The 14,879-nt window shown below is 39.6% G+C and overlaps 1 protein-coding gene across 1 annotated transcript in view; it reads right to left on the reverse strand.

The window, feature by feature from the left end:
* Positions 1 to 14,879, reverse strand: part of LOC141436433 (uncharacterized) — a 290,983-nt gene that overhangs the window by 212,866 nt on the left and 63,238 nt on the right. The window contains exon 2 of the mRNA XM_074099420.1: positions 6,392 to 6,773. Within this exon, the coding sequence (XP_073955521.1) occupies positions 6,392 to 6,738 (347 nt within the window). The 5' untranslated portion in view covers positions 6,739 to 6,773. The remainder of the gene's footprint in view (positions 1 to 6,391; positions 6,774 to 14,879) is intronic.

Here is a 14,879-nt window from a genome sequence, read left to right on the forward strand (position 1 = left end):
GGCGCTTTAAAAATTAACAAGATACCAGTGGTGAAGCGTTCATAGCCTGTTGACGCCCAAGTCAAATTTTTGATATATGAACATCAAACTATGTCATTTATGATGGAGTTTGATATTCAGATTACAGTAAGTCCTTTATAAAGGACTCTGGCCGTCATGGGGGTATAACCCTATTCTCATCGGCTTGCCTAATATTCACAATAAGTATATGCCAACAGGGCATACAGCATATTGAAAGATGTAAGCGATCCTGGATCCTGATGGTGGATGGGGTCAGAAGGTTCTCGAATGGCGTCCGCGGACCGGGAGACGAGCTGTCGGTAGGCCTCCAACAAGATGGAGCGACCTGGTTAAGATCGCGGGATCGCGTTGGATGCGGAAAGCACAAGACCGGTCTGAGTGGAGAGCCTTGGGCAAGGCAAGGCTCGGAACCGGTTTATAAAATAGCGGTAAATACCGGTTTATTTCGGTTTAACTTTCATAAGAACGCGAACGTTTTTAATAACTTAACTATAACCTAAATAAACCGGTTTATTCGACGAGTGACAGCTGGCCGGCCGACGGCAGGCGGCGACGTTTATCCTGTGCCGGAATAAATCGGTTTTTATTGTTATAAACCGGTAAATCTGACAAGAACTTTATGGAAATGTTCCCTTAAAAACCGGTTTAAAAATAACGGTTTCGCGAACGAAACCAAAATGAAAAGGTTTTGCGCCAAGTACATGATAACGGTTTGGAAATTTAACCGGTATCCGAGCCTTGGGGGGAGGCCTATGTCCAGCAGTAGACGGACATGACACCATACCACTTCAAGTTACTTAACTACTTTATTTCTAAAGTCGATATGCTGATACTAATGTGTACCAACCTTTTATGATAACATCTCGGAAGAGCGCCTGTTCCCTCTCACTACACCGTATCATGAAATGAACCGTATGAACGTGTCAGGAACGGAATGTCAAGCGCATATGTGACACGCGACGGCGACGATTGGTTAGTAATGCTAGTGGGCTCTCATACTTTTCAATACAAAGAATATATTTTTGCCTGACACTGCTAATACGGTCATTGTATGATACGATGTAATAAGTAACCGTGGCCATATTATTGAAAATACCTCAACCTTCCGTACGCATCATTTTCTGCGCACACCTGCGTAGAAATTCAATAACACTTGTGAACTTCCCAATCCAGACTAAATCGGCGTGGGAACTACGGCCCAAACTGAAGGGAGATGTGTGTCCAGTGGTGGGACGTATATTATATAGGTCGACATGCCATGATAATGACCTTAACCTTTATCCACATTGCAGCGGCCGTGGTCCCGCAGTAATGTGGTCGAAACCTCATAAAATTATGAGTCAGAATCATAAAAGTTTGTTTAATTATTGAAAAAGACAAATGGCGAAAACTGGTGTAATCCACTTCAGACCTCTGAGCCAGCTGAATAACCTGAAGCTGAATCTTTTTATAAATAAATAAGTAAGTACCTAAGTATAAAAATTAATAGGTTGTAGTTCATTTATAAGGACTCTGCATAGTAACGCATGGCTCAATCATCCTTGACAGAACTGCGTGATCTCATATATACGGTTTACGAAAACAAAGACAAGCAAAAAACACATAGTAAACACAAGCCATGTGTTACAAGTATAACCTCCAAAAGATGATGTAATCACAACGTTACTAATGCAGCTCGGAGCGCCGTCACTGTCTTCACAAACCATTGATCTAGTGGAATAATCTAGTTAGTTCCAAGTTTTGCCACTAACTTTGTTAAGGTTGTATCCGTATTTGCTTGGACACCATCCAAGGAAGCGTATGTTACAAATTTGGAAGTGAGCGTGATTTTGAAATGAGCTAGCGCTTTGTTAGTTTTTGTCCCACTTGATTAAATTTATAAGAAAAGAGATGGCATATAATATGATAAGAGATAAGTATTCGATTGATGTTTTTGGTAGTACATAATAGGCTAGTGTCTAATAAGTCCGTCAATTAGATTATCAGAACGGTCATTCTCATTTTACTGTGCATCTGTCAATTACCGTACTGCTTTTTTTCCGCGCTAGTGACACGGTAATTAGACTTAGTGCACAGATAAAATAATGTAAATGGCAGCCCTTTTTTTTCTAGATGTGCACTCAGTCCCAGTGCCGTGTCGCTTTTGCATGAATTTTATTTCATTGAGAAAACAAAACAATACGTGTCAATATTTTCTGACAATGTAACTGACGAACTAAACAGGATAATATTTTTCAACCCAGGAAAGTATCCATTTGGTTGAGGATATTTTTGAGTTCCTTGTAGACCTCAAAGATGACTTAAAACAAAACGTGGTAATTATACTGCTAAAATCATAACCGTTACCGTAACATTATCAAATTCAAATTCAGTAAATAGGCCGCAATGGGCACTTTTACGCGTCATTTTTAAAACTACCAGCGCTTTCGGAAAGACCATCATTGCCAAGAAGAATGCGCCGCAAGAAACTAATACTAAAGTAATATAAAACTAATACTATCAAGTAAACATAATACAAAAGACAACTAATTTATAACTTACAATTCCTTGCGTAGGTTTTCCACGACCGAAGAATAATTTGCGGAAGTTTTAAAGCTCTTTGCAAAAGTTTAACACTTCAAAGGCCGATTTTGATTGATATTGGTTCTTTCTGATTGATTTTTGGTCGTTCCTTGGGGCAGATATGAGTACATAATTACACGTGGAACCTATTAGGTAAGTAATTTATTGAATAAGGCAACGACACGTAATTATTTCAGCTCACGTTTAGATACAAGATTAAGTTTTATACAAGTTTTTTATTTCAAACCACAATTTACAAAAATAACAACTTGAAAATATTTTAGCAGTTTGCAGCAGTCGTCCTCAAGGGGCGACCACGAATTGGAAGACGAAGCATTGGCAAGCCTCCCACTAGGTGGCATCGTAAAAATTGCGAGCAACTGATGGATAAGTGGCAAGTTGTCGTTCAATGTGGCGTCCTAAGGTTCAATCCTTCCATCTTTGTTCAACAGTACAACAGTAGTCTTTCGGCTGATGATGATGATGATGATTTGAGTTTCTCATTGCAATTCGAAACTGCACCTTTTACACGGTTTACTTTCAGCATGGATCAATGTATTGGTACACATTTGTTAACCACAGATAAAAATCCTAACACAACATTTAAAGCTTTGTAATTTCACACATTTGAAATTTACCACGAGCTTTGCGGTGAAGGAAAACATCGTGAGGAAACCTGCACAAACCTGCGAAGCAATTCAATGGTGTGTGTGAAGTTCCCAATCCGCACTGGGCCCGCGTGGGAACTATGGCCCAAGCCCTCTTGTTCTGAGAGGAGGCCTGTGCCCAGCAGTGGGACGTATATAGGCTGGGATGATGATGATGATGATGAATTTCACACAGTCAATTTTCACATTGACATGGACGTGGCAACACTGCTGAAATTGAAGCTTAGAACGGTAATAGAATTTCTGCGCCGATATTCTGACATTATATTATCCAAATAATACTTATTAAATACGTTTGAATCACGTCCAGTTCCTTAATATCCGCGGCAAACGTATCGCCTTCCAGACACAAAGAAGCTTGTATCTCGACATGGTATGAATGTAACCTTTGTGACGCAATGTACTCGTAATAAACAACACAATTAACTAAATTGAAAATACAAACTGAAATATAGATGCACAGAAAAACCAGAAAAATAAGACCAGCACTGGGAATCGAACCCAGGTCCTCGGTATTCCGTATCGCGTGCTATACCGCTACACCACTGCTGGTCAACGGTACAAACACGAATTTCCCCTATGCACCTCATATCTCAGCTTGTTTGTTTCTTATTTAGCCACTTAAGCAGTGACGCTAGCGACATCTATCCCGTAGCCCTCATCGAGAAACTTTCGGCACTCCATCACACACAATACAACACAACTAACACACGGCACAATTAACTAAGTAAAGTTTTTTGAAAAGGTGCCAGTTGTATATTTTTAATTTTTGTAGGTCTTTAATTTGTGTTCCCTATTGTTTAATGGAGTTTTCGTGATCCACATGACATTTGCGGCTGTAATGAATGGCAGACAAACTATTAAGCCTTTATACTTAAAGAAAGAAAACAAGATCTCAAAATTGACACTGTCAGGAAGTGCAGGTTCGAATCTTTTTCTTATTTTTCTTATTGGTTATGCTATGAGAGCTACCTTCATAAGTACCAAGTTTCAAGTTTCTAGGATTGATTGATGTACAGACAGCATCAAAATTAGCTGTACACTTTCGTACTTTGTCGTTTTACAGTCACGTACTAAACGCCATGCAAGATTGTCAATGTGTCAATGCGACAGAGTACTAATGTACCTACCCTATAGGTTTTGATTCCCTGGCTTTTGATCGCGTTGACTTAGAAGTTTATTTTTTTCATTGTTCCAAGGAATAGCAGACCTATTTGATATTAATTTCGGGTCGATATATTCACACGTTCATGACAGACAGACGGACGGACAACAAAACGATCCTATGAGGATTCCATTTTTTTCGACTGATTTACGGGACCCTGAAAACGAAGGTATGTTAGATTATTATTTCACACCGCACGTTGGCAACCAAAAACAAAACAATACGTAAATTTTTATCCTAAAAAAATCTTATTTCAGATTATGGCGGCATATCAAATAGGATGCACACGCATTTATAATAAGTTGTACAACAGAGGGTGCGCCGGATGTATTGTCTCAATTCAATCCGTCTAATGAAGCCGGATGCGCCGCCATATTGCTTTTCAACAGGGCTGCCAACCACAAAATTAAAAACGGTTTGAGATAATGTTCCGATAGTAGTGTTGTATGTAAGTACTTATTTGTGTATGTATGTAAACTCTTTATTGTATAAAAGAAAAGAAACAAAACAACAAAAAACAAAACAAACAAAAATAGCAACTAAAATTTACTGACATCTTATTGCTAACTAATGCCACTGAAAATAAACTTCGAAATGTTAACACTTTTATTTAATTGTGTGTAACCTCTTGACTCGCCAACTAAGCGTACATACGTACAGACAGACGTAGGGAAGCGACTTTGTTCCTCCTAATGTCCAAGTCAAATTTTTGTTTCATGGACATGAAACTTTATGTCATTTCTGAGAGAGTTCAATGTCAAATTACTGATAAGTCCTTTATAAAGGACTTTGGGCATTAGGAGGTTAAACTATGTACAAATAACAATATATAGAAATAATATAAAATCACCATTATGTATTTCATCTATTAGTATTTTAAAACTTTATGTATTTTACGGTTGTATTTAATAATAAGCCATACGAATAAATAAACCAACGTACCGTTTAAATCTTGTATCTGGCAACCCTATGCAACAACGGCGGGAAAACCTGCCGTCACAGGCACGCTCGCAACACTGACATCGACGTCATCGCTACGAACTGTCCCATAAACTCCCCAACATAGTTATTATGTCGATATTAGCCACTACACTCCTCCTCACTCCTGTATCATGTATGTGTATGTTTTGCCTTCGAAAAACTCGAGGATACAACTAAGCCCGAAGTTTCAGTGACTTATCGTATCGTAATGACAATACTATTTACTTGCAGTCTTCGTCTGCAAAGATATTATATTTCCCATCTTCATCACTTTGAAAAAAAAAATCTTATTTTATTTACTTTTTTTTTATTCGACTGCATGGCAAACGAGCAAGTGGGTCTCCTAATGGTAAGAGATCACCACCGCCCATAAAGATCTGCAACATCAGGGGTATTGCAGATGCGTTGCCAACCTAGAGGCCTAAGATGGGATACCTCAAGTGCCAGTAATTTCACCGGCTGTCTTACTCTCCACGCCGAAACACAACAGTGCAAGCACTGCTGCTTCACGGCAGGATTAGCGAGCTAGATGGTGGTAGCAATCCGGGCGGACCTTGCACAAGGTCCTCAACCTGCACTAATTTGGGTACAATAACATAATGCATGCTAGCGAATCTTGAATACCTATTCTAACAAAGTAACAAAGAAACTCCTAAGTATACATTTGTACCTAGCTATGCAATCGTGGCCAGACCTATTCTTACTCCTTCATAAAACCTCAGCAAAGTCAAATTAAGAGCATTCTTGCTGTTCCAACGAATGGATTCATTGACTTACCTGGCAGATTGCGCTGTCTAGACTTAAGTTAATTGCTTCATGCATTGTTACAACTTTATTCCTTAATTCTGGCTAGTTTTTCACTTTCTTGTTAAAAATCTCACTTCAACAAACTTATCAGGGTTTCGCAGATCAATTTTGACACTAAAAACCTTAACATTAAAAGCGTGCATAAGCATTTTTGTTTACCACATAAACTTAGATAAAAGACACTTACTTGCAATAATAGATTCGGCCATCTCTCCCCGTGTGGACGCTCCATCCTTCCTTCAACTCGGCTTGGAGCCTCTCCAGCGCAACCTCATCCTCCACTGCGGTCCGAACGACCTTCGGACTTCCAAATCTTGGACTACCAAACTTCGGGCTAGCGCCAAGTTTGGGACTGGCGCCCAACATGGGACTGGCGCCCAGTTTGGGGCTGTTAGAACTGGACGTCCCATCGCTGAAGATGGGGGATCGGGAGCTGATGCTGGGGCTTAGATTGGGTCTTGGAGAGGGGGGGAGCTTGGGACTGGCCGTGCCGCTGGGACCAGGCGACGGAGACGCCTGCTGCAGCAGCATCATTCAGGTCATCGCGTCATACTTGAGGTTAGTCGGATCTGAAACAAAAAACAATCTTGTTATTGTAATATTGAGGATAACCGAGACAATACTTATTCTAGTCTTCATAACATGAAATATATATACTACCCAAAAGAAAATAGGGTTCACTTGAGTTTCATTGGTAAAACGAAAATACTAACACAGATATTTCTTTATAACATTCCCTGTCTAAAAAAGCTTTATCAATATAACAAAACATAAGTAATACGATTAATTAAATGCATTCGGATAAAAACGCAAACGTATTTTTATTTCATTGTATCTATGTAACTCTAGTGGCGCATATCTTTCTTAGACGAATACATACATATGTACCGATTTTTTTTTAGCGGCAGAAAGTGTATTTTGATTTAAGTTATTATTTTTAATCGACATTTTTCGTAGCTCACAAGTCAATTGTTTAAGCTCACACAAATCGCCAGTGAGAGCTCGTACAATTCCAGTTGGTCGTTTTACTGGACAACATAAAACATCTTTGACGTTCAACGGCATGTTTCGAAAACATGTTCCATTTCATCAAGCAACACAGCAAAGTGCATACGACACTAAAAACATTCAAAAAGCGAACGGAACGAGCCGCTCTTTTTGAAATGGCAACACCGATTAAAACTGGCCGCAAAAAGTCCAGCCAGCGCCAAATTGCCACGAAAAAAGGAGACTCGCAAACCGTAATCGCTGGAACGCGACGGGGAAATATGAATGAGAATGGCGGCAGTTTCCGTGATGGCATTTTGTTTATTCGCCCCGTTTTTTCGTGAGCTATTCGATAAAGCCAGGATTAGGGTATGGAAAGTATTCTTGTGATACGATTGTGCAATCCGTAAATGGAGCACGCGCTCTTGTGTCAAAGAAACGAGTCAAATAAAGAATATTTCGAATGTATTTACTATAGAAACAAAAAAAAACGGCCAAGTGCGAGATGGACTTTCGTACAATCAAGGGCAAGAATACAATGTAGACACAACAAAATCTGAGAAAATAATATTTAATCAACGAGCTCTATTCTCGACGTGATGGGACAACGTTTTTTTTTCAAGCCCCCCATTAGGTAGCTGTATGAGGGAACCCCTTAGAAATGTTTAAAAAACGATTTTTTTATAGCTTTGGATCAACAAGGTACTGTGACAATATGACTGTAGCTCCAAAAGTTTGGCTGTAAAACCTGTGTGACAGAACAAACGGGCACGTGAGTGCCAGCAAATAGGGCTCTGAGGGGCTACTACCAAATTCGAAAATCGAAGTTCGTATCGTAGCGTCCCTCTCACTCTCGTATTAAATAATATAAGCGTCAGCGGGACGGCAAGATACGAAATTGGAATTTTGCACTCCGTAGTACAGGCTCTGATTGGTCCATTCGGGCACGATGACGACGGGCGTCGGTTTTCACTGCACAAACTGAGTTTTTTGGTACCAATAATTCAGATTTTGTCAAACGCCCAGCCCGGGCTAGAGATCGGACGCGGCGCCCATATTGCCATTTTGTTCTGGAATTAACTTTTAGTGAGTCGTTCAAATGAAATGAAATGAAAATGAAATGAAAATGAAATGAAAAAGTTTATTCAACACACACATAATAGTTACAAACAAAAGTTACAAAAATAGTTGAAATACAAAATATGAAATAAAATATAAAATAATATATAATTCAGGTGTATAATTCGTTCAGGTGTTCGCGTGTCGTTTTTTTTTTCATAGAGTTAATAATTGTTTCAAATTCATGTTTTTATCGGTAAATAAAATTAACGGGCCGCATTTGTAATGAGTTCAGAACCCTTTGCTTTTGTTTTTTTATCAATAGTATGCGATAAGATTATATGGAGGATTAAACCGCTCGAATAAACACTCGCTTATTGCCGCTTTGTCGATAACACAAGCTTGTGTTGCACATTTTTCATCGACGTATCTGTGATTCCCTGTTCCCCGTACCCTTTGTCTTTTTCCAACAACGTAATGCGGCCGATTTATAAGAAACTACTTAGTTGTCGAGCTACATCGTCTGCGAATAATTCATTTATCGCGCTCCCTTTGGAACTATGCTAAAACCGACATCTGTTGTCACAAAAAGTATATACGAGTGAAATTTTTAATAATTATTTTAAGCACGATAAATATTTTCTTTCTTTCCATTTTCCAGGATACAAACTATCCTATGTCGTTTCCAAGGTCTTAAGCTATTATATTACCAAAAATCATCTAAATACAACGCGTATAGCGTCCTACCTAAAAGGCTGGCAACGCACTTGTGACTCTTCTGGTGTTGCAGGTGTCCATGGGCGACGGTAACCGTTTACCATCAGGCGATCCGTTTGCTCGTTTGCCCCCTATACCATAAAAAAACAAGTCCAATAGTTAAATCGTGAAGATAGACAGACAGACAGACAGTTTTACTTTCACATTTATAATATTAATTAGTGTGAATGAAAATCAAATATCTTCAATAAGGACAGCCGAAAAATAAATCCTGGAAAAACAATTGAAAAACTAGTATTTTAATCGTATTTTTCCTTTGTCTCGATTTTGGCTCTGTGGGGCATTGAATGTCTGAGTCAACCCATTGTTTTTATTCAGGACATCTGTAAGAGCCATAGTAATTATTTTACACCTGTCATTCGTCGTTCTACGAATTTATGATAACCTTTTTTATTCGTCGTCAATTCAGCAGAGGCTTTTCCGAACCGGTGGTAATTTATTTGGACTAAAGTATGGAACCAGTATCCTGGGACAGTGTTTCTGGAGCGGTACATCTTAGGGATCTTTAAAAAACGAGCCAATCAGTCTCTCAAAGGGCCGACAACGCACCTGTGATACCCCTCGTGTTGACAGGTGCCTATGGGCGGCGGTGATTGCTTCCCATCAGGTGACCCTCGTGCTCGTTTCCCCTCTTATATAAAACATAAAATAAAAATTAAATTCATAAGTGCTTATTATAGCCTAAATTGAAAAAATATATATTTTGACGTTGATTTTGACAGTCCCACGCATACCCAGTGCGGATTGGGAACTTCACATACGCCATTAAATTTCTTCGGAAGTGTGTACCGATTTCCTCGCAATGTTCTCCTTCACCGTAAAGGTCTTGGTAAATTTACGTCATCACACTCGAGAGTGCTCGCAGTAAAATTCGACTGCAAGCTTCCGTTTCCGGGCCTTGTAAAATTCGTGCTTTTGAACTTCGGTATTATGACGCACCCCTACTGGTGTACATTACTCTGTGCCACGGTGAATTATTAATGTCACGCTGACCGTAATAGGTTCCCGGATAATTCTCCCGCTTAATATATTGTTGTCACGTAAATATACACTTGAGGGTGCAGTTGATGAATGTCGGGATTTCTCGAGGCTTACAAAAGGTTTTTTTTCATCGTCGCGAACAGGACGCGGGTGATAATATTCGCCGTTTAAATAAAACATTTTTGTACTTATATTTTTTTGGTAGGAATTGTTATGAATCGTAACGTGCGTGTGTTTTCTTTGTAGAATAGTCTAACAAGATTCTAGTTTTTCTGTAAGATATTTTAAGGTAATAAATAAATATCAACAACAAATTATTGAAGATTCAAGATGAAATCTTAGGAATTACGAATTAGTAAAATCCCTGAGTGAAGCCACGAGTCGAGAATAGTAATTACATAAAATATATAATTTGGAGATAACTTTGTGATCTAATCGGACGGGACAACAATCCTATCCCTTGTCACGGCAAATTATACTTACTTTCGAATAAATTCCATATTTACTTTGAGGGCGGCGATAATCCTACATTATAAGTTGAATTAAACAATTTTACTTATTTATTTATTATAGAAAAAGTTTAAATGATTAAATTAAGCTACATTGGCAGATTCTGTATTTATAAAATGCATGTGAACATACGTCATCTAGTGCGTTTCGACCTTGTTTCGACAGAAAACCATAGGTAATTAAAATCCCAAATCAATGGCCAGCTTCAAACAAAGAAGTGTTCCAAATATGAAACTTAGCAACGACACCAGCCTTTTTAATTTTCCGTGCTCATCAAAGTCGTCACTCAACGAAATCCTGGCTGGAAATTGCTTTAAGTTCGACACACACTCTGCCATCGATGCACACAGAGGACGACGCTACCTGTTGTTGGAAAACAATCATTCATAGCCATTAAACAATGCCTGCCAGTAACACGCGAGTGAGTGGGACGGCTTATGGCAGATTAGCGAGTTAGAACAGCTTAGCTAATGGGTCGATGACCGGGTGAAGTAACAATTTTCGTCTGGCGCTCTTAATAAAGTTTGGGACTTATTATGTTGTGAAGTCTGAAAATGGACGGTCTTTTTGGGTTTAATTGAAATTAAGTGGAAGTAAATTTTATTTGAGAACGTTTACGTGAAATAGGAGAGTTCGAACCCAAGTATTAAAGGGACTGATATAAACTAGCCATCAAGAACATAAAATGTAAATAGATGAGATTCACATTCCTTAAGAAACGGGTGATACCGGAAAAGATGTTCTTAGATTGAAGATTTAGCACTAGGTTGTTGGCAATTAGGGTTTCTGTGACAGGCTAGGTGGCGCTAGTATAGTATATCTTCGGACTTTGTCTAAGGTTCGGACCTCTCGATTCTAACCTCATATTTCACCTGTCAAGAAACCCCCACCTACTACAATTCATTGACATACATTGCATTTTGAACTCTAAGGCCGCTTGTAGACATCCGTTGTTTTCACTGGAAAACGGACCGTTTTTTCGCCGGACTTACGGTGTTCTATGGCTTATAATGAATGTGTGTACATGCACCGGACACTAGTCCGGCGACTCAGCCATACAACACCGCAAGTCCGGCAAAATAACGGTCCGTTGTCCGGTGAAACAACGGACGTCTACAAGCGGCCTTAGAGTTCAAAATGCAATGTATGTCAATGAATTGTAGTAGGTGGGGGTTTCTTGACAGGTGAAATATGAGGTTAGAATCGAGAGGTCCGAACCTTAGACAAAGTTCGAAGATCCAACGATACTAGCGCCACCTAGCCTATAGACCAGAAAGGTCCTCGAGTGAGGAGGTGACGACCACGAACCGGAAGAGGAAGCTTTAGCAGGTCTGTCTTTAAGAAATATTTGCTTAGTTTTGGGGCTAGTTCCATTTCTGTGAACCATCCCATGATATTAATATACCTACCTAAATATTGCCTGATTTCCTGTGCCAACTTGCATAACCTTTAAATTTCACCTTTCCAAACATAAATTTCACCAAACGTTAAAAACATTGTTTCCTGACAATCAACTAAGTACCTATCCAAAATGTTCACACTTCCCCGAATTATAACATCCCGCAAGACTACACCACCGGCGGCGCGGGAGTATTTTCTCTGTTCATTGCTGGTGCTGCCAGGTAATCATAGTGCGACGAGCGTCTCAAGCGCGCAATGTAGAGAGTACACGCTCGAGAAACCACAAGACACGCGTAAGTTGACCTTTAAACCTAAAACCCTGCTAAATATTCCAGCCGGTTAATACTGACCTGAAAAGTTTTAGGTCGATCTATAACTTGTATCTGCTTTGTTTAACTTCGCATCGTATTAACGTATTAACCGAAACTCTAGGGATGGGCCGAAATTCATTTTACATTCGGCTTAACTGAATTTCGGCAGCTTGAGCCGAACTTCGGCATTCGGCCGAAATTCGGTTTAAATGCCGACCATTGGGCACTAGAGGGCACTTGGCTAAAACCAAAAAGTCTTTTCTGGGAAATTGCATACGTTTTTATAATAAAATTCCAAAAAATATTATAAATGAAACGGATACAAAATTCAGATCTATTGTCAAGAAGACATTAATATCAAAGGCGTATTATAAAGTTAATGATTATATCATGGACAGGGATATTTGGAAATAATTCCGATCCGCATTAGCGATCCCTTCAAATAGCGAACCTACTGTGTTAAAAATAAAGTTGTGTTAAATACTTGTGATGTATACATATCATTTAATAATATTGTAAACCTGTTTTAAAAAAATATATATATACCTCGTTGAGTTTCTTGCCGGATTCTTCTCAGCAGAGGTTTTTCCGAACCGGTGGTAGATTTTTTTTGACATTCATAAGTGCTTGTTATAGCCTAAATTGAATAAAGATATTTTGACTTTGACTTTGAGAGGGGGTTTGGGCCTCCGAATCTTCCACTCACCGTACGAAACACAGTAGCAAAACTACTATATCGCGCCGATATTCTGTGTGAGTGTGGTACTAACGCGGTCAAGCCGGCCCATTCATACTGCAGCCAGCAAGTGGTTACAGTAAGGCTCCCACATAAAATTAATGTATTGTTTGTCAAATCTCTTTTTTTTTCTCGGTATCCATTAATTGTTCAGAAGTGGAATAAAACAAACCTAACCTAACCTACAATGTATATATAGGACGACCATTTAAAAATTTCGAAACAAATCAACTCAAAACTCAAACTCAAAGATTGACTGGCAGAAATCCCTTAAAGGGATAAGTCCGCCTTTGCACAAGTATCTCAAAGTTCGTAAATTGTGTTTTGTTTCTTTCTTTTGTACAATAACGAGTTTACATACATACATACATATTACAAATAACGGTATCGGCGGGAACAAAATTATGACTAACTAAAATTCTGACAAACGTTACCTATTATGATATGACTTGCGAAAAATGTGCGACTAGAGACGCACCGCAAATCATCATCATCATCATCGCATCGCGGCCAGTAGGTACGTCACACTGCAGGGCACATGTCTCCTCTCAGAAAGAGCGGAGACGTGGGGCATACTTATAGTTCCCACACCACAAATTAAACGAGCGATTTCGCTTCGTTATGTCGGTGACGCTCGTTCTTCTACGTATTCCTCATTTCGATCCCGTGGAGAAACCGCGAGCATAGCCTACTCCATAGTTCTCGCTGTGCAACTCTGAGTCTTATTCATAAAGCCTATCGTCACTACTTTGAAAAAATCTCGTATCTCAAATCAATACGTCAGCAAATTGATCTTTCTGAGTGAACTTAATGAACATTGCTTTAAGGGTCAAAGCAATGTTCATTAAGTTCACTCAGAAAGATCATCGATTTTGTGATACCAGCTTTTTCAAAGTAGCGACGCTATAGTGAAGCACCTCATCTCGGATCCAATATATCATCAGTGGCAACACACACTGGCCCGAAGTGCAAAATTCGAATTTCGTATCTTGCCGTCCCACTGACGCTAATATTTAATACGAGAGTGAGAGGGACGCTACGATACAAGCTTCGATTTTCGAATTTTACTGTTGTCTTTATGTATGACGTAGCCACCAATCAATCCTACGGCGCTATATTACATCATTTATAAATCTGGTCGACCTCAGCCCACGCTCTGACTCACGCATTACCATAAACAAACAATACATATGGGAAATAAACGAGTACAAGAGCATTTAAATTTAAGTGAACTCTCTGGGTTTAGCCAAAGAAGTATCACGCTTGCCCAGACTGGGAATAAGAAGAGTTCTGTTATATAACACTGGATTTTTACAGACAATCATCATCATCATCATCATCAGCCCGAAGACGTCCACTGCTGGACAAAGGCCTCCCCCTTAGAACGCCACAATGAACGACAACTTGCCACTTGCATCCACCGGTTTCCCGCTACTCTCACGATGTCGTCAGTCCACCTGGTGGGAGGCCTGCCAACGCTTCGTCTTCCGGTTCGTGGTCGCCACTCGAGGACTTTTCTCCCCCAACGGTTATCTGTTCTTCGAGCGATGTGGCCTGCCCATTGCCACTTCAATTTGCATATTTTTCCAGCTATGTCAGACAATATCTCTATATAATACCCAATAAAATATAATATATTCGTACTAAAAGCTTATCTTGGCATTGTAAGAAAAAGGACGAGGGTTGGTCAAAGTCAAAGTCAAAATATCTTTATTCAATTAAGGCTTTTCCCAGCTTTCCAGCAAATAGCTGAAGCAAGACTCTTTGGGTAGATGAGAAACCCTCCAACCCTTTCCTCCTCGTAGTAAGCTCCAGGGAGTTGGAAACGTGCAGCCGGGTTTTTTGAAGGTGAGAGTCTGACACTGACTCTTCCTAGTCGTTCATAAAGGATTTTTCCCGACTGCACGCCCCCC

The sequence above is a fragment of the Choristoneura fumiferana genome, chromosome 16 (genome assembly GCF_025370935.1).
Source record: "Choristoneura fumiferana chromosome 16, NRCan_CFum_1, whole genome shotgun sequence".
Classification (NCBI taxonomy): Eukaryota; Metazoa; Arthropoda; class Insecta; order Lepidoptera; family Tortricidae; genus Choristoneura; species Choristoneura fumiferana.